Genomic DNA, 25,263 nt, shown 5'->3' with positions numbered 1-25,263 from the left:
ACAGGTGGCATCATAGTCAGTATAGAGCAGGGCTATAGGATGCAGGATGAGTGCACACAGCTACAGGAGGCATCATAGTCAGTATAGAGCTGGGCTATAGGGAGCAGGATGAGTGCACACAGATACAGGAGGCATCATAGTCAGTATAGAGCAGGGCTATAGGATGCAGGATGAGTGCACACAGCTACAGGAGGCATCATAGTCAGTATAGAGCTGGGCTATAGGGAGCAGGATGAGTGCACACAGATACAGGTGGCATCATAGTCAGTATAGAGCTGGGCTATAGGATGCAGGGTGAGTGCACACAGATACAGGTGGCATCATAGTCAGTATAGAGCAGGGTTATAGGATGCAGGGGGAGCGCACATAGATACAGGAGGCATCATAGTCAGTATAGAGCTTGGCTATAGGATACAGGAGGAGAGCACACAGATACAGGAGGCATCAGTCAGTATAGAGCTGGGCTATAGGGAGCAGGATGAGTGCACACAGATACAGGTGGCATCATAGTCAGTATAGAGCTGGCTATAGGATGCAGGATGAGTGCACACAGATACAGGAGGCATCAGTCAGTATAGAGCTGGGCTATAGGATGCAGGGTGAGTGCACACAGCTACAGGAGGCATCATAGTCAGTATAGAGCTGGGCTATAGGCTGCAGGGTGAGTGCACACAGCTACAGGAGGCATCATAGTCAGTATAGAGCTGGGCTATAGGGAGCAGGATGAGTGCACACAGATACAGGAGGCATCATAGTCAGTATAGAGCTGGGCTATAGGGAGCAGGATGAGTGCACACAGATACAGGAGGCATCATAGTCAGTATAGAGCTGGGCTATAGGATGCAGGGTGAGTGCACACAGCTACAGGAGGCATCATAGTCAGTATAGAGCTGAGCTATAGGATGCAGGGGGAGAGCACACAGATACAGGAGGCATCATAGTCAGTATAAAGGTAGATTATAGGGATGCAGGGTGACTGCACACATAGTTAGGATCCCAGTACAGCGCTGTTACACATATCAATAAATTGAACAATCTGATGGCCAGGACTTATATACAGGAAAATAACACCCCCAGGATGTAAAGAAGCAGGTGTAGTGAAGTATAGGACAACTCAAATAAAGCATTGGTTAGGTTTGAATTCCTGTTATAATGGGATTCACCCTGTTGAAGAAACACCACATGGTAATTTGACTCTTCCCAGCCCCCTGCTCCTGCAGCAGCTGCCGCTCTTACTGACCGAAGGCTGGAGCTAAGCCCATCACTCCGCACACAGCTAAATATACCGTTCTGTCATTTCAAAAGGGCAAAGATCACGTGTGTGGTATGGAAGATCTACATTCAGTAGGTCTGCGGTCATTAAGCGACCCCATATGGTCGACAGGCACAAGGTTGACATGGACGAAAGGATGACATATTAGAGGTCGACACCGAAAAGGTCGACAGGTACAAAAGTTCAACAGGATTAAAAGGTTGACATGACAATGGTCAACACTTTTTATTTATTTTTTTGGGGTTAGTGTGGACAGTTTTTTCATCTGGGACCACCAAGTGCAGAAATGCAATTGGTCGCCGCGCTTCGGGCACGGTGTCTCACTCCGCCGCTCGCCACAAAGTTACAAAAGATTATGATTTGTGACATGGATTGTCAAGGAAGGAAAAAATAAGATTTTACTTACCGATAAATCTATTTCTCGTAGTCCGTAGTGGATGCTGGGACTCCGTAAGGACCATGGGGAATAGCGGCTCCGCAGGAGACAGGGCACAAGAATAAAAGCTTTAGGATCAGGTGGTGTGCACTGGCTCCTCCCCCTATGACCCTCCTCCAAGCCTCAGTTAGGATACTGTGCCCGGACGAGCGTACATAATAAGGAAGGATATTGAATCCCGGGTAAGACTCATACCAGCCACACCAATCACACCGTACAACTTGTGATCTGAACCCAGTTAACAGTATGATAAAACGAAAAGGAGCCTCTGATAAGATGGCTCACAACAATAATAACCCGAATTTTTGTAACAATAACTATATACAAGTATTGCAGACAATCCGCACTTGGGATGGGCGCCCAGCATCCACTACGGACTACGAGAAATAGATTTATCGGTAAGTAAAATCTTATTTTCTCTGACGTCCTAGTGGATGCTGGGACTCCGTAAGGACCATGGGGATTATACCAAAGCTCCCAAACGGGCGGGAGAGTGCGGATGACTCTGCAGCACCGAATGAGAGAACTCCAGGTCCTCCTCAGCCAGGGTATCAAATTTGTAGAATTTTGCAAACGTGTTTGCCCCTGACCAAGTAGCTGCTCGGCAAAGTTGTAAAGCCGAGACCCCTCGGGCAGCCGCCCAAGATGAGCCCCTTTCCTTGTGGAATGGGCTTTTACCGATTTTGGCTGTGGCAGGCCCGCCACAGAATGTGCAAGCTGAATTGTACTACAAATCCAACGAGCAATCGTCTGCTTAGAAGCAGGAGCACCCAGCTTGTTGGGTGCATACAGGATAAACAGCGAGTCAGATTTTCTGACTCCAGCCGTCCTGGAAACATATATTTTCAGGGCCCTGACAACGTCAAGCAACTTGGAGTCCTCCAAGTCCCTAGTAGCCGCAGGTACCACAATAGGTTGGTTCATGTGAAATGCAGAAACCACCTTAGGTAGAAATTGAGGACGAGTCCTCAATTCTGCCCTGTCAGAATGAAAAATTAAGTAAGGACTTTTATATGATAAAGCCGCCAATTCTGACACACGCCTGGCTGAAGCCAGGGCTAACAGCATCGTCACCTTCCATGTGAGATATTTGAAGTCCACAGTGGTGAGTGGTTCAAACCAATGTGACTTTAGAAAACTCAACACAACATTGAGATCCCAAGGTGCCACTGGAGGCACAAAAGGAGGCTGTATATGCAGTACCCCTTTTACAAATGTCTGAACTTCAGGCATTGAAGCCAGTTCTTTCTGGAAGAAAATCGACAGGGCCGAAATTTGAACCTTAATGGACCCTAATTTTAGGCCCATAGATAGTCCTGTTTGCAGGAAATGGAGGAAACGACCCAGTTGAAATTCCTCTGTAGGGGCCTTCTTGGCCTCACACCACGCAACATATTTTCGCCAAATGCGGTGATAATGTTTTGCGGTTACGTCCTTCCTGGCCTTGACCAGGGTAGGGATGACTTCATCTGGAATGCCTTTTTCCCTCAGGATCCGGCGTTCAACCGCCATGCCGTCAAACGCAGCCGCGGTAAGTCTTGGAACAGACAAGGCCCCTGCTGGAGCAGGTCCTTTCTCAGAGGTAGAGGCCACGGTTCGTCCGTGAGCATCTCTTGAAGTTCCGGGTACCAAGTCCTTCTTGGCCAATCCGGAGCCACGAGTATAGTTCTTACTCCTCTCTTCTTATGATTCTCAGTACCTTTGGTATGAGAGGCAGAGGAGGGAACACATACACTGACTGGTACACCCACGGCGTTACCAGGGCGTCCACCGCTATTGCCTGAGGGTCCCTTGACCTGGCGCAATATCTGTCTAGTTTTTTGTTTAGACGGGACGCCATCATGTCCACCTTTGGTTCTTCCCAACGGTTTACTATCAGGTGGAAGACTTCTGGGTGAAGTCCCCACTCTCCCGGGTGGAGGTCGTGTCTGCTGAGGAAGTCTGCTTCCCAGTTGTCCACTCCCGGAATGAACACTGCTGACAGTGCTATCACATGATTTTCCGCCCAGCGAAGAATCCTTGCAGCTTCTGCCATTGCCCTCCTGCTTCTCGTGCCGCCCTGTCTGTTTACGTGGGCGACTGACGTGATGTTGTCCGATTGGATCAATACCGCCTGACCCTGAAGCAGGGGTTTCGCTTGACTTAGGGCATTGTAAATGGCCCTTAGTTCCAGAATGTTTATATGAAGAGATGCTTCCATGCTTGACCACAAGCCCTGGAAATTTCTTCCCTGTGTGACTGCTCCCCAGCCTCTCAGGCTTGCATCCGTGGTCACCAGGATCCAATCCTGAATGCCAAATCTGCGGCCCTCTAGTAGATGAGCACTCTGCAGCCACCACAGAAGAGACACCCTTGTCCTTGGCGACAGGGTTATCCGCTGATGCATCTGAAGATGCGATCCGGACCATTTGTCCAGCAGATCCCACTGAAAAGTTCTTGCATGGAATCTTCCGAATGGAATCGCTTCGTAAGAAGCCACCATTTTTCCCAGGACCCTCGTGCACTGATGCACTGACACCTGGCCTGGTTTTAGGAGGTTCCTGACTAGCTCGGATAACTCCCTGGCCTTCTCCTCCGGGAGAAACACCTTTTTCTGGACTGTGTCCAGAATCATTCCTAGGAACAGTAGACGTGTCGTAGGAATCAGCTGCGATTTTGGAATATTTAGGATCCACCCGTGCTGACGTAACACTACCTGAGATAGTGCTACTCCGACTTCTAACTGTTCCCTGGACCTTGCCCTTATCAGGAGATCGTCCAAGTAAGGGATAATTAAGATGCCTTTTCTTCGAAGAAGAATCATCATTTCGGCCATTACCTTGGTAAAGACCCGAGGTGCCGTGGACAACCCAAACGGCAGCGTCTGAAACTGATAATGACAGTTTTGTACTACAAACCTGAGGTACCCTTGGTGAGACGGGTAGATTGGGACGTGGAGATAAGCATCCTTGATGTCCAGAGACACCATATAGTCCCCTTCTTCCAGGTTTGCTATCACCGCTCTGAGTGATTCCATCTTGAATTTGAACCTTTTTATGTAAGTGTTAAAGGATTTCAGATTTAAAATTGGTCTCACCGAGCCGTCCGGCTTCGGTACCACAAACAGCGTGGAATAATACCCCTTTCCCTGTTGTAGGAGGGGTACCTTGATTATCACCTGCTGGGAATACAGCTTGTGAATGGCTTCCAAAACTGCCTCCCTGTCGGAGGGAGACTTTGGTAGAGCAGACTTCAGGAACCGGCGAGGGGGAAACGCCTCGAATTCCAGTTTGTACCCCTGCGATACTACCTGTAGAATCCAGGGGTCCACTTGCGAGTGAGCCCACTGCGCGTTGAAATTCTTGAGACGGGCCCCCACCAAGTCTGAGTCTGCTTGTAAAGCCCCAGCGTCATGCTGAAGACTTGGCAGAAGCAGGGGAGGGCTTCTGCTCCTGGGAAGCGGCTGCATGGTGCAGTCTTTTTCCCCTTCCTCTGCCCCGGGGCAGGAAGGAATGGCCTTTAGCTCGCTTGTACTTATGGGAACGAAAGTACTGAGTTTGAAAAGACGGTGTCTTTTTCTGCTGATGTGAAGTGACCTGGGGTAAAAAGGTGGATTTTCCAGCCGTTGCCGTGGCCACCAGGTCCGATAGACCAGCCCCAAATAACTCCTCCCCTTTATACGGCAATACTTCCATATGTCGTTTTGAATCCGCATCGCCTGACCACTGTCGCGTCCATAACGCTCTTCTGGCAGAAATGGACATAGCACTTACTCTTGATGCCAGGGTGCAGATATCCCTCTGTGCATCACGCATATATAGTAATGCATCCTTCAAATGCTCTATAGTTAGCAGTATATTGTCCCTATCCAGGGTATCAATATTTTCAGTCAGGGAATCCGACCACGCGACTCCAGCACTGCACATCCAGGCTGAAACGATTGCTGGTCGCAGTATAACACCAGTATGTGTGTATATACTTTTAAGAATATTTTCCAGCCTTCTATCTGCTGGTTCCTTGAGGGTGGCCGTATCAGGAGACGGTAACGCTACTTGTTTAGATAAACGTGTGAGCGCCTTATCTACCCTAGGGGGTGTTTCCCAACGCGTCCTAACCTCTGACGGGAAAGGATATAGTGCCAATAATTTTTTAGAAATTAGCATTTTTTTTGTCGGGGGAAACCCACGCTTTATCACACACCTCATTTAACTCATCTGACTCAGGGAAAACTATTGGTAGTTTTTTCACACCCCACATAATACCCTTCTTTGTGGTACTTGTAGTGTCAGAAATGTTCAATGCCTCCTTCATTGCCGTGATCATGTAACGTGTGGCCCTACTGGACATTACGTTTGTCTCCTCACCGTCGACACTAGACTCAGTATCTGTGTCTGGGTCTGTGTCGACCCACTGAGGTAACGGGCGTTTTAGGGCCCCTGACGGTGTCTGAGACGCCTGGACAGGCACTAATTGATTTGCCGGCTGTCTCATGTCATCAACCGTTTTTTGCAAAGTGCTGACATTATCACTTAATTCTTTAAATACGATCATCCAGTCAGGTGTCGACACCCTAGGGGGTGACATCACTAACCCAGGCAATTGCTCCGCCTCCACATCATTTTCCTCCTCATACATGTCGACACACACGTACCGACACACAGCACACACACCGGGAATGCTCTGATAGAGGACAGGACCCCACAAGCCCTTTGGAGAGACAGAGGGAGAGTCTGCCAGCACACACCAAGCGCTATATATATATACAGGGATAACCTTATATAAGTGTTATTCCCTTATAGCTGCTGTTTATATAATTTTTAGCTGCCAATAGTGCCCCCCCTTCTCTTTTTTACCCTGATTCTGTAGCAAGTCTGCAGGGGAGAGTCAGGGAGCCGTCCTTCCAGCGGAGCTGTGAGGGAAAATGGCGCTTGTGTGCTGAGGAGATAGGCTCCGCCCCTTCACGACGTCCTTATCTCCCGCTCTTTTCTGTAATAATGGCAGGGGTTAAAATACATCCATATAGCCCAAGAGCTATATGTGATGTATTCTTTTGCCAACCTAAGGTATCATCTGTTATATTGCGTCTCAGGGCGCTCCCCCCCAGCGCCCTGCACCCTCAGTGACCGGAGTGTGAAGTGTGCTGAGAGCAATGGCGCACAGCTGCGGTGCTGTGCGCTACCTTAGTCTGAAGACAGGATCGTCTTCTGCCGCCGATTTCACCGGACCTCTTCGCTCTTCTGGCTCTGTAAGGGGGCCGGCGGCGCGGCTCCGGGACCCATCCAGGCTGAACCTGTGATCGTCCCTCTGGAGCTAATGTCCAGTAGCCTAAGAAACCCGATCCACTCTGCACGCAGGTGAGTCCGTTTCTTCTCCCCTTAGTCCCACGATGCAGTGAGCCTGTTGCCAGCAGGACTCACTGAAAATAAAAAACCTAAAATAAACTTTTATTCTAAGCAGCTCAGGAGAGCCACCTAGCCTGCACTCTTCTCGTTCGGGCACAAAAATCTAACTAACTGAGGCTTGGAGGAGGGTCATAGGGGGAGGAGCCAGTGCACACCACCTGATCCTAAAGCTTTTATTCTTGTGCCCTGTCTCCTGCGGAGCCGCTATTCCCCATGGTCCTTACGGAGTCCCAGCATCCACTAGGACGTCAGAGAAAGTCCAAAAACATGAAGGAAAAAAACAAAAAGTGTTGACCTCTGTCATGTCAACCATATGAACCCGTCGACCTTTTCCAGTGTCAACCATATGGGGTCAACCTTATGACTGTCAACCTATTGCTCAGATCCCAAATATCACAATGGCAGATTGATAAATATTGTTTGTGCAAGTGTTTGGTTTATTGTAACAGTGTACCTGTGATTATTATACCTCTAGGGGGCAGATTTACCTAGTAATCAGGCCTCTTGCAGACTGGAGAACAAACCTACAAGTTGATCTTATATAAAAAGTGCATCTTAAATACACAGTGGGTGATTTTTTTATTTATAAACCCCAGAGCAGAGATAGCATGCAGAAAATGCTGCTGTAACCTGTAGCAACCAATAAGAGGTTTGCGTACATTTTTTTACTTAGAAACACACACACTGACGTCTGTGCTCAAGTTCCACACTGTGGATGCATTCACTACACAGGAGCCACATATAACCAGTGAGTCTCATTCACCTCTGACTCTCGTTCTGCTTGTGGTGCAGCAACGACATTGGCCATCATTCCGAGTTGATCGCTCGCTAGCTACTTTTAGCAGCCGTGCAAATGCATAGTCGCCGCCCACGGGGGAGTGTATTTTCGCTTTGCAGGAGTGTGAACGCCTGTGCAGCAGAGCGCCTGCAAATACATTTTGTGCAGAACAAGACCAGCCCTCTAGTTACTTATTCTGTGCGATGATTGGTGCGACGAGTGACACGGTAATGACGTCAGATACCCGCCCAGCAAATGCCCGGCCACGCCTGCGTTTTTCCAAACAGTCCCAGAAAACGGTCAGTTGCCACCCAGAAACACTCATTTCCTGTCAATCTCCCTGCGTTCGCCAGTGTGACTTGAAAGCGTCGCTAGAACCTGTGCAAAACCACGATGCTCTTTGTACCCGTACGCTCCGCGTGCGCATTGCGGTGCATACGCATGCAGAGTTTTGCCAGTTTTTTAAATGATCGCTACGCAGCGAACAACGGCAGTTAGCGATCAACTTGGAATGAGGGCCCTTGTGCGAGAGATCAATGAATATCAAAGGTTACATACATCCAAAATGCAGGACACATCTGGATGCAGGGGTTCTCATAAAAAGTGCCTGTATAGAAGTCAAAATGACACTATCTACAGAGTGCAAAAGCACAGCAGCTCCCTAAATTTCCCAAAAGACTTGCAGACAATAAAGTGGCAAGTCAATTAGCGGCACTGACCGCAGGTGCTGGCTTTCCTTCTGCCAACATTGCAGATTTTTCTAGTCACCCTAAAAAGATGCGCAGGAACTGCTATGTTGCTGTACCTTCATTATTGATGATGTGCACTGCTGTACATTGCAGATTACGGAATTGCTCCCAAAGTCTCATGTGCAGAGTAATCATTTTTCCCTGAGATCAGGCAGCCTGAAATACTGCCTGTAGTAGAACTATCGTTCCAGTAGAACATTTGTTTCAATTTGTAGTCATCATCTAAGACAGAACCACTAATTATAGCATGTTAGTCTTCAGTAACTTCACCATAATGTGTTCCTGTACAGCGCTCGCTAAATTATAAAGGCCCATCCAGGTACAACCTATTTTACTGAAAACCTGTCAACATCTCTAACGTACAAATGCGTTGACAGTTGCTGTTGGCCATATTATGCAATGTTTAATTTACACCTTTGATTTATTCTCTACAATTGTAAGAATATCCATAAGATTGCTTATATCTGGATGCACGGCCAATCCTTTTGTACATTTTGCTTTTAGCGATTGGTCACGTTAGCAGCACTCCATCTATCAATGATGTGCTAGCCTCATTTTCCACTCACTCCTCCTCCCCAGGACCATTCAAAATGCTATACTGCTTAGAGGAGTTTGGTTGCAGGGCGGTCTTGGAGTCAAGTGTGACTGGCAAGTCGGCAATTGTGACATGTGGAGAGCAGAGCAAGAGGGTGTAGCTGTAGCCAGATAACATAATTACTAGACGCAGACAGTTGGCTCTCTTTCTATAAATAGATCATTATGTTACAAAACTAAAAACAAAACATTTCTTAGGAACAGCAGAAAAAGACACTTCCTTCAAAAGGTAGAACAGTAACACTTACTGAGGCCTGACTTTACATACCTGGTAAGCCCGGATGAGGGACTGCACAGCAAGATGATCTCCCACTAGCTTGCCTATATTTGGCTGACCCTGAACTAAAGACTGTGCCTGTGTGAATGCAGACAGGCTGCTACTGAGGGGCGGGGGGCTCTGGTAAGCTGTTCCAGGTGCTGCTCCTGCATTGGCGTTTCGGAAGAAGATGTCCCATGACTGTAATAGAAAAAATAATATAGATATATTTATCTATAGGAGACAAAAACAAGGTTAGACAACAGTATAACAAGGGCACATTCTGCAACCTAAAACGGTCATCATATACCTTATAAGGTTTGGAATGTTCAGTACTAAAACATCAATGTAGCTGTGGACTGGCCAAACCCTAAGAATGAATCAATGTAAACCTAACATCTTCATTCGGCTAATAACAAGGCAGTTAAAAATATAAAACATTGAGAAATCTGATATACGCAAATGTAAAACAGATTCTCTTTAGTAGACAATTACAGCAGATGGTATTTAAAGGTGTTTCCACCCTCTGATGACTTTGGCATACAAGTTATTTATTTGCATTGCACTTCTAGAAGGAGTCCACTCTGCCCACTTGGTCTGCTAATGTACCATGATGCACCACCCCGATGGTAACTTCGCCCTAGTCAAGTGTGCCAACATATGCCCTATGACACAATGGCGCCTTAATAAAACAGGGTATAGGCTGAGAGGAGGAGTCCATACATCCTTTTTTTCGGAGACTGATAAGTAGACCCAAGGACTACGCAAAATGTCACCAACAACTCCTGGCTGATATGAATTTAGAAAACAGAGTAAAGTGAAGGGACACTAAAGGATCACATTATTCTTGTGAAACATTGTAAGGAAAATGTAAGGACACAGCCTGGACAAACTGCAGCACATTAAGATAAAAAAAAAACCTTGATTGGTTGTTGACTCCATCTCCTGAAAATGGAATACTGGTTTGGAATACAAGAGTGCTGACTGGACTCATTTTATCTGGCTCTAGGCCAGATTGTTGTTGATTATCCTGGCTTCTCTTTCCTGCTCATCTGAGAACAGTTCAGAAAAGACTTATCTGAAGATATTTCCTAAGACATCTCCTAGAGGAGGAAGGATGTGTACCCCTTGTCATACGCTAAGCCTGGAAGCAATCTACTTTCCTCAAAAGGTCAGAAAATGCAGAAAACCCCAATGTAACAGTGATAATATCCCCTTCATATACTGGTCGGGCAATGTGTGCACTAATCCTGCGGCTGATGCAAAAGCACTGGCTGACCTCAGACACTTCATTAAAATGAAAAATAAAGGAACTAATGGTGCCCGGTCCTTTCCACCACCTAAACCCCACGCTATTCCCTGTGGAGCCCTATGGACCCTGAAATAGAAATAAAAACACTGTAAAAATAAGAATTTACTCACCGGTAATTCTATTTCTCGTAGTCCGTAGTGGATGCTGGGGACTCCGTAAGGACCATGGGGAATAGCGGGCTCCGCAGGAGACTGGGCACTCTAAAGAAAGATTTAGTACTATCTGGTGTGCACTGGCTCCTCCCTCTATGCCCCTCCTCCAGACCTCAGTTAGGGAAACTGTGCCCGGAAGAGCTGACATTACAAGGAAAGGATTTTGGAATCCAGGGTAAGACTCATACTAGTCACACCAATCACACCGTATAACTTGTGATAAACTTACCCAGTTAACAGTATGAACAAACAACCGCGCATCAACCAATGGATGCCAACATAACATAACCCTTTATTAAGCAATAACTATATACACACATTGCAGAAAGTCCGCACTTGGGACAGGCGCCCAGCATCCACTACGGACTACGAGAAATAGAATTACCGGTGAGTAAATTCTTATTTTCTCTAACGTCCTAGTGGATGCTGGGGACTCCGTAAGGACCATGGGGATTATACCAAAGCTCCCAAACGGGCGGGAGAGTGCGGATGACTCTGCAGCACCGAATTAGCAAACACAAGGTCCTCCTCAGCCAGGGTATCAAACTTGTCGAACTTTGCAAACGTGTTTGAACCCGACCAAGTAGCAGCTCGGCAAAGCTGTAATGCCGAGACCCCTCGGGCAGCCGCCCAAGAAAAGCCCACCTTCCGTGTGGAATGGGCTTTTACCGATTTCGGATGCGGCAATCCAGCCGCAGAATGAGCCTGCTAAATCGTGTTACAGATCCAGCGAGCAATGATTTGCTTTGAAGCAGGAGCACCCAGCTTGTTGGATGCATACAGGATAAACAGCGAGTCAGTCTTCCTGACTCCAGCCATCCTGGCAACATAGATCTTCAAAGCCCTGACTACATCAAGCAACTTGGAATCCTCCAAGCCACGAGTAGCCGCAGGCACCACAATGGGTTGGTTCAGATGAAAAAATGACACCACCTTTGGCAGAAACTGCGGACGAGTTCGCAATTCTGCCCTGTCTATATGGAAAACCAGATAGGGGCTTTTACATGACAAAGCCGCCAATTCTGACACACGCCTAGCTGAGGCTAGGGCCAACAGCATGACCACTTTCCACGTGAGATACTTTAGCTCCACCGTCTTAAGTGGCTCAAACCAGTGGGATTTCAGGAAAGCCAATACCACGTTAAGATCCCAAGGTGCCACTGGTGGCACAAAAGGAGGCTGAATATGCAGCACTCCCTTAACAAACGTCTGAACCTCAGGCAGTGAAGCCAGTTCTTTTTGAAAGAAAATAGATAGGGCCGAAATCTGGACCTTTATGGACCCTAATTTTAGGCCCATAGTCACACCTGACTGTAGGAAGTGCAGGAATCTACCCAGCTGGAATTCCTCTGTAGGGGCCTTCCTGGCCTCGCACCAAGCAACATATTTTCGCCATATACGGTGATAATGTTTTGCTGTCACGTCCTTCCTAGCCTTTATCAGCGTAGGAATAACTGCTTCCGGAATGCCCTTTTCTGCTAGGATCCGGTGTTCAACCGCCATGCCGTCAAACGCAGCAGCGGTAAGTCTTGGAACAGACAGGGCCCTTGTTGTAACAGGTCCTGTCTGAGAGGCAGAGGCCATGGGTCCTCTGTGAGCATTTCTTGCAATTCCGGGTACCAAGTCCTTCTTGGCCAATCCGGAACAATGAGTATTGTTCTCACTCCTCTTTTTCTTACAATTCTCAGCACCTTTGGTATGAGAGGAAGAGGGGGAAACACATAGACCGACTGGAACACCCACGGTGTTACTAGTGCGTTCACAGCTATCGCCTGAGGGTCCCTTGACCTGGCGCAATATCTTTTTAGCTTTTTGTTGAGACGGGACGCCATCATGTCCACCTGTGGCAGTTCCCATCGATTTGCAATCTGCGTGAAGACTTCTTGATGAAGTACCCACTCTCCCGGGTGAAGGTCGTGTCTGCTGAGGAAGTCTGCTTCCCAGTTGTCCACTCCCGGAATGAACACTGCTGACAGTGCTAGTACATGATTCTCCGCCCACCGAAGAATCCTGGTGGCTTCTGCCATTGCCACCCTGCTTCTTGTGCCGCCCTGGCGGTTTACATGGGCCACTGCCGTGATGTTGTCTGACTCAATCAGCACTGGTTGGTTTCGAAGCAGAGGCTCCTCTTGACTTAGGGCGTTGTATATGGCCCTTAGTTCCAGGATCTTGATGTGCAGACAAGTCTCCTGACTTGACCACGACCCTTGGAAGTTTCTTTCTTGCGTGACCGCCCCCCACCCTCGGAGGCTTGCATCCGTGGTCACCAGGACCCAGTCCTGTATGCCGAATCTGCGGCCCTCGAGGAGGTGAGCACCTTGTAGCCACCATAGAAGAGACACCCTGGCCCTCGGGGACAGGGTGATCATCCGATGCATCTGAAGATGCGATCCGGACCACTTGTCCAGCAGATCCCACTGAAAGATCCTCGCATGGAACCTGCCGAAGGGAATGGCTTCGTATGACGCCACCATCTTTCCCAGGACTCGCGTGCAGTGATGCACCGACGCGTTTCGGCTTTAGGAGGTCTCTGACCAGAGTCACGAGCTCCTGAGCCTTCTCCTCCGGGAGAAACACCTTCTTCTGGTCTGTGTCCAGAATCATGCCCAGGAAGGGCAGACGCGTCGTAGGAATCAGCTGCGACTTTGGAATGTTCAGAATCCAGCCGTGCTGACGCAACACTTCCTGAGAGTGTGCTACACTGATCAGCAACTGCTCCCTGGACCTCGCCTTTATGAGGAGATCGTCCAAGTATGGGATAATTGTAACCCCTTGCTTCCGAAGGAGCACCATCATTTCCGCCATCACCTTGGTAAAAACTCTCGGTGCCGTGGACAGGCCAAACGGCAACGTCTGGAATTGGTAATGACAGTCCCGTACCACAAATCTGAGGTACTCCTGATGAGGCGGATAAATGGGGACATGCAAGTAAGCATCCTTGATGTCCAGAGACACCATAAAATCCCCTTCCTCCAGGCTTGCAATGACCGCTCTGAGCTCTGATTCCATTTTGAACTTGAATTTCTTCAGATAAATGTTCAGGGATTTTAAATTTAAAATGGGTCTGACCGAACCGTCCGGTTTCGGTACCACAAACATAGTGGAATAGTAGCCCCTTCCCTGTTGAAGGGGGGGGACCTCTACCACCACTTTCTGGAGAAAAAGTTTGTGAATTGCCTCCAGCACTATCTCCCTTTCCATGGGGGAAGTTGGTAAGGCCGATTTTAGGTAACGGTGAGGGGGCATCACCTCGAATTCCAGCTTGTATCCCTGAGACACAATTTGTATAGCCCAAGGATCCACCTGTGAGCGAACCCACTGGTGGCTGAAATGTCGGAGACGCGCCCCCACTGCTCCTGGCTCCGCCTGTGGAGCCCCAGCGTCATGCGGTGGATTTAGTGGAAGCCGGGGAAGACTTTTGTTCCTGGGAACTAGCTGCATGGTGCAGCTTTTTTCCTCTACCCCTGCCTCTGGCAAGAAAGGACGCACCTCTGACCTTCTTGCTCCTCTGAGAACGAAAGGACTGCATTTGGTAATACGGTGCTTTCTTAGGTTGTGGAGGGACATAAGGCAAGAAATTTGACTACCCAGCCGTAGCTGTGGAAACTAGGTCCGAGAGACAGTCCCCAAACAATTCCTCACCCTTATAAGGTAAAACCTCCATGTGTTTTTTAGAGTCGGTATCCCCTGTCCATTGCCGAGTCCATAAGACCCTTCTGGCAGAAATGGACATTGCGTTAACTCTAGAGCCCAACAGGCAAATGTCCCTCTGGGCATCCCGCATATATAGGACCGCGTCCTTGATATGTGCCAGGGTTAGTAGAACAGTGTCCCTGTCCAGGGTATCTAACTCCTCAGACAGAGAATCCGTCCATGCAGCTACCGCACTACACATCCAGGCCGAAGCAATTGCTGGCCTCAGCAGTGTGCCAGAATGTGTATAAACAGACTTTAGGATAGCTTCCTGCTTTCTATCCACAGGATCCTTTAGGGCGGCCGTATCCGGAGACGGCAGGGCCACCTTCTTGGACAAGCGTGTCAACGCCTTGTCTACCCTAGGGGAGGATTCCCAGCGTAACCTGTCCGTTGGCGGGAAAGGATACGCCGTAAGTAATCTCTTGGAAACTATCACCTTCCTGTCAGGGGAATCCCACGCTTTTTCACATAATTCATGTGAGGGGGGAAAAGTCACTTCATGCTTTTTCTCCCCATACATATAAATCCTCTTGTCAGGGACAGGATTTTCCTCAGAAATGTGTAATACATCCTTCATAGCTACAATCATGTAGCGGATGGCTTTAGTCATTTTAGGCTGCAACTTTGCCTCATCGTCATCGACACTGGAGTCAGATTCCGTGTCGACATCTGTGTCAACTATCTGGGATAGTGTGCGCTTTTGAGACCCTGACGGCCTCTGCGCTGTAGGATCAGGCATGGGTTGAGACCCTGACTGTCCCCCGGTTACAGTTTTATCCAATCTGTTATGCAAGGAGTTTACATTATCATTTAACACCTTCCACATATCCATCCAATCAGGTGTCGGCACCGTCGGCGGCGACACCACACTCAGCTGCACTTGTTCTGCCTCCACGTATCCTTCTTCATCAAACATGTCGACACAGGCGTACCGACACACAGCACACACACCGGGAATGCTCTGACTGAGGACAGGACCCCACAAAGGCTTTTGGGGAGACAGAGAGTATGCCAGCACACACCCCAGCGCTATATAACCCAGGGATTACACTGTACCTTAGTGTTTACCCTGTAGCTGCTGTTAATTATATATATATATATATATATATATATATATACTGCGCCTAAATTTAAGTGCCCCCCCTCTCTTTTTTACCCTTTAATGCACCTGTATACTGCAGGGGAGAGCCTGGGGAGCGTCCTTCCAGCGGAGCTGTGAAGAGAAAATGGCGCTGGTGTGCTGAGGAAGAAGGCCCCGCCCCCTCAGCGGCGGGCTTCTGTCCCGCTTTAATGTGTAAAATATGGCGGGGGCTCGGGCATATATACAGTCCCAGACTGTATATATGTCTCTTTTTGCCAAAAAGGTACTTAATTGCTGCCCAGAGCGCCCCCCCCCCCCCCCCCCTGCGCCCTGCACCCTACAGTGACCGGAGTGTGCGGTGTGCTGTGGGAGCAATGGCGCACAGCTGCAGTGCTGTGCGCTACCTTAAGTGAAGACAGGAGTCTTCAGCCGCCGATTTCGATGTCTTCATGCTTCTGTTCTTCTGGCTCTGCGAGGGGGACGGCGGCGCGGCTCCGGGAACGGACGATCAAGGTTAGGTACCTGTGGTCGATCCCTCTGGAGCTAATGGTGTCCAGTAGCCTAAGAAGCGCTACCTAGCTGCCGTGAGTAGGTTTGCTTCTCTCCCCTCAGTCCCTCGTAGCAGAGAGTCAGTTGCCAGCAGAAGCTCTCTGAAAATAAAAAACCTAACAAAATACTTTCTTTTCTAGCAAGCTCAGGAGAGCCCACTAGGAGCACCCAGCTCGGCCGGGCACAGATTCTAACTGAGGTCTGGAGGAGGGGCATAGAGGGAGGAGCCAGTGCACACCAGATAGTACTAAATCTTTCTTTAGAGTGCCCAGTCTCCTGCGGAGCCCGCTATTCCCCATGGTCCTTACGGAGTCCCCAGCATCCACTAGGACGTTAGAGAAATGCAGGACCATAAAGTCCTGTTCCCACCATACTATGCAATGCACTGAGAGGCTGGTGGAGGTGGGGTAATTGTTTGTTATAGTCCTTCTTGTGTTTGTAATTTTGCTTTTCTAACATGCAGTGACAAGCATAAGCTCTACATTAACGCCTCTGCACATTACAGAAATGGAAACCGCACACACAACAGAGCAGAGAGTAGCTGAGCCTAGTCCATAGTGCTGTAAATGGCATCTCTGCAGGCTTTCCTACTACTTCTGATCTATGAGGAGGAGGTGGCACTCTGCCCATCACTGTGCCTCCCTGTAGTACAGTAGGTACTGGACTAGCCCCAAAACAGTCATTCCTTGCCTGAGCATTCAGCAAGCAGGGAAATCGGAGACTGTTATCCAGGCAGGACTTTGCCTGCATGCAATACTGCCAACTAAACACTATTTCCTGCTCTGATTGAGAACACAAAGTCCTGGCAAATCTGTGTAGTAACCTCACAGGAGAGACCTTAAAGGAAAAGTAACCAAAAGGAAAAAGTCACACTGCATACTACAGTATGTGTCTGTTACAGAATATGTAATGCCAAGATGTCTTTCTCGTCCTGATGAACGGGATTTAAAATGTGCATGGCTTCTGTCCACATTACACAGTGTGCCAGACATCTACACAGAACACAGTATATACATTCAGTAGGGACTAAAGAAATCCAGAGTCCTGGTGGAATGGGATGGCTGCATTCTCACTGGATCTCGTTTATGAAGCGCACCGGAAAGCATTATTATTTGTGCACCTATACGGTCCTGCGCGACATGAACGTCACCGAGGACATCTGAGCAGAGTAGAAGAGCACTGTGGGCAAAACATCACGACTATATCAAAAACGCAGACCACAAGAAAAAAACATGCAACGTTCCTGAAATACTGCTCAGTGTAGCCTAATTAATGCCTTCAACACGGAGAGTGATGGGACATTGGGATGGTCTTTAATACATCCAGCTGCTGTTTGTATTTGAAGGTATATTTTATGTTTGGAAAAAAGATTTATGGTAGACTTACCATTGTTAAATCTCTTTCTGGAAGGTACACTGGGTTCCACATGGAGACATTGGGGTGAAGAGATGGATCTTGATCCAGGCACCAACAGGTTAAAGCTTTAGCTATCCCAAGATGCTTTGGGGCCTCCTCTATAAACCCACCCCTCAAGGCACTGTGAGCTCAGTTTCGTTAACCAGTCCAATGCAGGAGCAGGTAAAAGAGAAGGCAGATGTTAGTCACATAGAACCACGTTCTCATGACAGGAAAGGGACCAGCAACTAATGCCACACAAACCCATAGAAGCTAGGTGCATCAGGGTGAGCGCCCTGTGGAACCCAGTGTACCTCACAGAAAGATTTAACCATGGTAAGTCTACCATAAATCTCCTTTTCTGCAGCAGGGCACACTGTGTTCCACAGGGAATACATTGCAGATGGCCCAAAGCAGTTGGTCAAGGGAAGGGGATGCGCCTTAGCGGGTAGGAGAACCCGGCATCCAAAGGAAGCATCCTGGGAGGCAGAAGTATCAAAGGCATAGAACCTAATGAACGTGTTCACTGAGGACCATGTAGCCGCCTTGCACAAATGTTCTGCGGATGTGCCATGACGGCCCGCCCAAGAGGGTCCAATAGACAGAGTAGAATGGGCTTTAATAGCAGCAGGAACTGGAGGTCCAGCCTGTGCATAAGCTTGTGCAATCACCATTCTAATCCATCTGGCCAAGGTTTGCTTAGTCGCAGGCCAGGTACGTTTGTGAAAACCAAAAACTACAAAAAAGGAATCTGACCTCCTGATAGAGGCAGTCCTCTCCACGTATATATAGAGAGCCCGTACCACATCCAAAGACCGCTCTTTGTAGGACAAATCAGAAGAGATGAAGGCCGGAACCACAATCTCTTGGTTAAGGTGAAAAGATGACACCAACTTAAGAAAATAACCAGGGCGAGTTCTATGAACTACCGGTCACGGTGAAATATCAGAAAGGGTGGACAACAGGACAAAGCGCCTAGGTCTGACACCCTCCTAGCAAAGGCAATAGCCAGTAGGAACAAGACCTTGACCGTGAGCCATTTAAGGTCCACTGACTCAAAAGGTTCAAATGGAGACTCTTGCAGGGCATTCAGAACAACAGACAGATCCCATGGAGCCACAGGAGGGACATAGGGAGGCTGAATCCGTAAAACAACCCGAGTGAAAGTATGAACGTCAGGAATAGATGCAATTTTTCTCTGAAACCATACCAACAAGGCAGGGATATGAACCTTGAGGGAGGCCAGACAAAGGCCTAAGTCCAGGCCTTGCTGAAGAAAAGCCAGAAGTCTGGAAGTACAGATTTCGTAAGCCTCGTAATTCTTAGCAGCACACCAGGTGAAGTAAGAGACAACTTCTCGCACCCATGCGTCTGAAGTGGTAATTAACCAGACCTAGTTGAATCGTAGAAGTCGGCTTCCCATCCTGGGATCCCCCAGGGGGAGGCCTGTCCCGTCATGCAGCAGACTTGTCATGAGAAGCAGGCTGACGAGCAGCCCAGGATAGCTAGGCCTTGGGCTTAGTGCAGAGGTTCCCAAACTGTGTGCCGTGGCTCCCTGGGGTGCCTCGGGACACTTGGAGGGGTGCCCTGGGTTGGTGGTCCAGGACCAATTCAAATAATTCATGGTCAATATAATAGGCAAAACCAGTGCTGGTGACTGCCAGTCATAAAATGTGGCCAAACAGAAGCAAATCTTGTCCCTCACCACACAACATATGACATATAAAACGCGATCTACTTAATGCAATATTTCTTTCTAAATTTCTCAATAAGAAATATTTGGCCTTGGGGTGCCGTGAAAAAAATTCTGATATTCTAGGGCGCCGTGATTCAAATTTTTTTGGAAACAACTGGCTTAGTGGCTGTTGGGAGCACGAGTCAATCTTGGGTATGCCTGACCTTTTGCTTTCCCTTAAGAGCGAAAGCAGGGAAAAGTGGTACCTTATGCCTTCTGTGCAGAAAGAGTAGCATTTGGGAGAAAGGCAGGCATAGTAGCCGCCGATTCTGGCCCAACTTTAAAATTAGGTCTTCCCCAAATAAGAAGTACCCAGTAAAGGGGAATACCTCCAAGGACATTTGGAGTCCAGATCCACCTTCCATGACCTCAACCACAGAATATAGCGAGCCAGGACAGACGTATTCGACGCCTTGGCGGCCAACACACCCGCCTCAGGGGACGCCTCCTGGTGTAGAAAAAAGGTGGCGGTGGTATTGTGAGACAGGGAATGTCTGGCATTGTCAGATATATCCTCGGGCAGCACTAAGAAACTAATGCCTGATCCAGTCATCAATCTATTTTGCAACCCCAAGAGGACGCAATCGTGGTCTATGTACAACACCCGTAAGGGAGTAATAGACTTCAGGCATCCCTCCACACGCTTATCTGTCGGTTCCTACAGTGCGGGGACAGTGGTGAGAGGCAGAGTGGACGACACCCGATGGGTGTGGTAACAGAGTTTTAATTACCCTCTGACGTGTGAACATATCCGTTTGTTTAACCACAGTAGGGGAATCCTCTCATCATCGGTGATTTGTAGGATTTTTTTTCCCCAGTAACCACAAGGGCACTGGTATCATTTAGCAATGAAAAATCCTTGTCAGAAACACCTAATATAGGGACTGACCGGACAGCATGACCCCCCTTTCTTCAGATAAAATATCAGAGAGATTATTGGATAGGGAGGAGGGAGCAGCCCGCTTAGATGACCCAGAGACACAAGAGTGACCTGGAATAGGGTTTTGCCTGACCAAGGAAGGAGTCATAAGCTACAACCCGTGAGGTAAAATTTTCCCACCCAAAGCGGAGTAACCATGGGGACATCAGTGACACAGCTGGTCCCATAGGGGGCATAAAGTGTTCAACTATAGTACCCAGTAGGTTTGAGAACGCAGCCCAGGTTGGCTCCAGATTGATTACAGGAGCTGCGGACTGACTGGGAGATGTAAGAGACATAGCACACAGACCATCACACAAAACTTCCCCCTCAAGTAAATCCGTTGCGCATGCTCTGCAGGATGCAGGAGCGTCCCCAGATTTACTGCCCTACATGTTAAACATTATACACAAATGCAACAGAGAACGGTTTAGTACGATGAAGCCAGACAGAGTACAATACCTGCGAAAAAATCCATTAGCATGTGACAGAATACCCAGTACACAACACCTGCGAATAAATCCGGTATTATGTGACTGAGTACACAGTAGATTACACGATTACACCTAATAGGTAAATACTGTGGCGCACTATATATTGACCCAGACGCACCTAGTCCCCTAGGGTACAGTATACAGTGATAGATATATCTGGAATACACCGCAGTGAAATCACATAGCACACAGGTTCTCAAACTCAGTCCTCAGGACCCCACACAGTGCATGTTTTGCAGGTCTCCTGACAGAATTGCAAGTGAAATAATTAGCTCCACCTGTGGACCTTTTAAAATGTGTCAGTGAGTAATGAATACACCTGTGCACTTGCTGGGTTACCTGCAAAACATGCACTGTGTGGGGTCCTGAGGACCGAGTTTGAGAACCACTGACATAGCAGATACAGGCACACAGTCACGTTTGCAATGCAGATAACTTTCATGACAATAAAATTGCATTGGATTTTTATATGAACGCATATACATATATGGAAAAAGAAATTGGAGGTGTGAGCGCAAACCGGGTTGAAATGGAGAATGTCTGTGGAACTACAAGTCCAAGTCCAGATTGTTAGATCCAAATTGAAACAGGTAAAGTCTCCGTTTAGATCAGCTGTCGTCCAGCCCGTTCTCTCGTCTCCAAACGGGGAAAGATTATGTCTAGAGAAGATAGAATAATGGGGGGCGCCAATAGTGCATTAAAAGATGACAATTTATTGACACATCATAAAACGCAGGTCTAAAAATGTAAGCGTACCAAAGATGGCGGTATAATCACCGCTGATACATTCGTTTTAAAATCAAAGATACAAGATGGATTCACCACTGCATGTTGCCTTGTTCAGCGTCCATCCATAAGCCACGCCCCCTGATGAAGTCCTGGTGACGAAACCGGTAGGGGCATGGCTTAGACCTGTGTTTTATGATGTGTCAATAAATTGTCATCTTTCAATGCACTATTGGCGCCCCCATTACTCTATCTTCTCTACGTATATATACGTGTGTGTGTGTGTGTATATATATATATATATATATATATATATATATATATTTTGTGTGTGTGTGTGTGTGTGTGTGTGTGTGTGTGTATATATATGTACATATATATATATATATATGTGTGTGTATATATGTACATATATATAAAATAAGATTTTACTTACCGATAAATCTATTTCTCGTAGTCCGTAGTGGATGCTGGGGACTCCGTAAGGACCATGGGGATATAGCGGCTCCGCAGGAGACAGGGCACAATAATAAAAGCTTTAGGATCAGGTGGTGTGCACTGGCTCCTCCCCCTATGACCCTCCTCCAAGCCTCAGTTAGGATACTGTGCCCGGACGAGCGTGCATAATAAGGAAGGATATTGAATCCCGGGTAAGACTCATACCAGCCACACCAATTACACCGTACAACCTGTGATCTGAACCCAGTTAACAGTATGATAACAACGAAGGAGCCTCTGACAAGATGGCTCACAACAAGAATAACCCGATTTTTGTAACAATAACTATGTACAAGTATTGCAGACAATCCGCACTTGGGATGGGCGCCCAGCATCCACTACGGACTACGAGAAATAGATTTATCGGTAAGTAAAATCTTATTTTCTCTGACGTCCTAGTGGATGCTGGGGACTCCGTAAGGACCATGGGGATTATACCAAAGCTCCCAAACGGGCGGGAGAGTGCGGATGACCCTGCAGCATCGAATGAGAGACTCCATGTCCTCCTCAGCCAGGGTATCAAATTTGTAGAATTTAGCAAACGTGTTTGCCCCTGACCAAGTAACTGCTCGGCAAAGTTGTAAAGCCGAGACCCCTCGGGCAGTCGCCCAAGATGAGCCCCCTTCCTTTTGGAATGGGCCTTTACAGATTTTGGCTGTGGCAGGCCTGCCACAGAATGTGTAAACTGAATTGTATTACAAATCCAGCGAGCAATCGTCTGCTTAGAAGCAGGAGCACCCATCTTTTTGGGTGCATACAGGCTAAACAGCGAGTCAGATTTTCTGACTCCAGCCGTCCTGGAAACATATTTTTCAGGGCCCTGACAACGTCAAGTAACTTGGAGTCCTCCAAGTCCCTAGTACCCGCAGGTACCACAATAGGTTGGTTCATGTGAAAAACAGAAAACACCTTAAGGAGAAATTGAGGACGAGTCCTCAATTCTGCCCTGTCAGAATGAAAAATTAAGTAAGGGCTTTATATATGATAAAGCCGCCAATTCTGACACACGCCTGGCTGAAGCCAGGGCTAATAGCATCGTCACCTTCCATGTGAGATATTTTAAGTCCACAGTGGTGAGTGGTTCAAACCAATGTGACTTTAGGAAACTCAAAACAACATTGAGATCCCAAGGTGCCACTGGGGCACAAAATGAGGCTGTATATGCAGTACCCCTTTTACAAACATCTGAACGTCAGGCACTAAAGCCAGTTCTTTCTGGAAGAAATTCGACAGGGCCAAAATTTGAACCTTAATGGACCCTAATTTTAGGCCCATAGACAGTCCTGTTTTCAGGAAATGTAGGAAACGACCCAGTTGGAATTCCTCTGTAGGGGCCTTCTTGGCCTCACACCACGCAACATATCTTCACCAAATGCGGTGAAAATGTTTTGCGGTTACATCCTTCCTGTCTTTGACCAGGGTAGGGATGACTTCATCTGGAATGCCCTTTCAGGATCCGGCGTTCAACCGCCATGCCGTCAAACGCGGCCGCGGTAAGTCTTGGAACAGACAAGGCCCCTGCTGGAGCAGGTCCTTTCTTAAAGGTAGAGGCCACGGGTCTTCCGTGAACATCTCTTGAAGTTTCGGGTACCAAGTCCTTCTTGGCCAATCCGGAACCACGAGTATCGTTCTTACTCATCTCCCTCTTATGATTCTCAGTACTTTTGGTATGAGAGGCATAGGAGGGAACACATACTCTGACTGGTACACCCACAGTGTTACCAGAGCGTCCACCGCTATTGCCTGAGGGTCCCTTGACCTGGCGCAATATCTGTCTAGTTTTTTGTTCAGGCGGGACGCCATCATGTCCACCTTTGGTTTTTCCCAACGGTTTACAATCATGTGGAAGACTTCCCGATGAAGTCCCCACTCTCCCGGGTAGAGGTCATGCCTGCTGAGGAAGTCTGCTTCCCAGTTTTCCACTCCCGGAATGAACACTGCTGAGAGTGTTATCACATGATTTTTCGCCCAGCGAAGAATCCTTGTAGTTTCTGCCATTTCCCTCCTGCTTCTTGTGCCGCCCTGTTTACGTGGGCGACTGCCGTGATGTTGTCCCACTGGATCAATACCGGCTGACCTTGAAGCAGAGGTCTTGCTAAGCTTAGAGCATTGTAAATTGCCCTTAGCTCCAGTATATTTATGTGGAGAGAAGTCTCCAGACTTGATCACACTCTCTGGAAATTTGTTCCTTGTGTGACTGCACCCCAGCCACTCAGGCTGGCATCCGTGGTCACCAGGACCCAGTCCTGAATGCCGAATCTGCGGCCCTTTCATAGATGAGCACTCTGCAGCCACCGCAGAAGAAACACCCTTGTCCTTGGAGACAGGGTTATCCGCTGATGCATCTGAAGATGCGATCCGGACCATTTTTCCAGCAGATCCCACGGAAAGGTTCTTGCGTGAAATCTACCGAATAGGATCGCTTTGTAAGAAACCACCATTTTTCACAGGATCCTTGTGCAATGATGCACTGATACTTTTCCTGGTTTTAGGAGGTTCCTGACTAGCTCGGATAACTCCCTGGCTTTCTTCTCCGGGAGAAAACATCCTTTTCTGGACTGTGTCCAGAATCATCCCTAGGAACAGTAGACGTGTCGTCGGAAAAAACTGCGATTTTGGAATATTTAGAATCCACTCGTGCTGTCGTAGAACTACTTAAGATAGTGCTACTCCGACCTCCAACTGTTCTCTGGACCTTGCCTTTATCAGGAAAGCGTCCATATTTCTTTTAAGAAGAATCATCATTTCGGCCATTACCTTGGTAAAGACCCGGGGTGCCGTGGACAATCCAAACGGCAGCGTCTGAACTGATAGTGACAGTTCTGTACCACGAACCTGAGGTACCCTTGGTGAGAAGGCAAATTTGGACATGTAGGTAAGCGTCCCTGATATCCAGTGACACCATATCGTCCCCTTCTTCCTGGTTCGCTATCACTACTCTGAGTGACTCCATCTTGATTTGAACGCTTGTATGTAAGTGTTCAAATATTTCAGATCTCACCGAGCCGTCTGGCTTCAGTACCACAATATAGTGTGGAATAATACCCCTTCCCTTGTTGTAGAAGGGGCACTTTGATTATCACCTGCTGGGAATACAGCCTGTGAATTGTTCCCAATACTGCCTCCCTGTCGGAGGGAGACGTTGGTAAAGCAGACTTCAGGAACTTGTGAGGGGGAGACGTCTCGAATTTCCAATGTACACCTGGGATACTACGTGTAGGATCCAGGAGTCCACTTGT

The 25,263-nt window shown here is 48.0% G+C and overlaps 1 protein-coding gene across 5 annotated transcripts in view; it reads right to left on the bottom strand.

Moving 5' to 3' along the window:
• Window positions 1–25,263, bottom strand: part of OGDH (oxoglutarate dehydrogenase) — a 150,272-nt gene that overhangs the window by 41,400 nt on the left and 83,609 nt on the right. For 4 of the 5 annotated variants that reach the window (XM_063931916.1, XM_063931913.1, XM_063931914.1 and 1 more), the window contains one exon: window positions 9,480–9,668. In XM_063931916.1, the coding sequence (XP_063787986.1) occupies window positions 9,480–9,668 (189 nt within the window). Of the gene's footprint in view, window positions 1–9,479; window positions 9,669–25,263 lie in introns of those variants that run through there. The other variant, XM_063931918.1, reaches the window with a different exon arrangement.

This window comes from Pseudophryne corroboree, chromosome 6 (genome assembly GCF_028390025.1).
Source record: "Pseudophryne corroboree isolate aPseCor3 chromosome 6, aPseCor3.hap2, whole genome shotgun sequence".
Classification (NCBI taxonomy): domain Eukaryota; kingdom Metazoa; phylum Chordata; class Amphibia; order Anura; family Myobatrachidae; genus Pseudophryne; species Pseudophryne corroboree.
The sequence above is the reverse complement of the archived record's forward strand: the minus strand, read 5'-3'. Positions and strand labels throughout refer to the sequence as shown.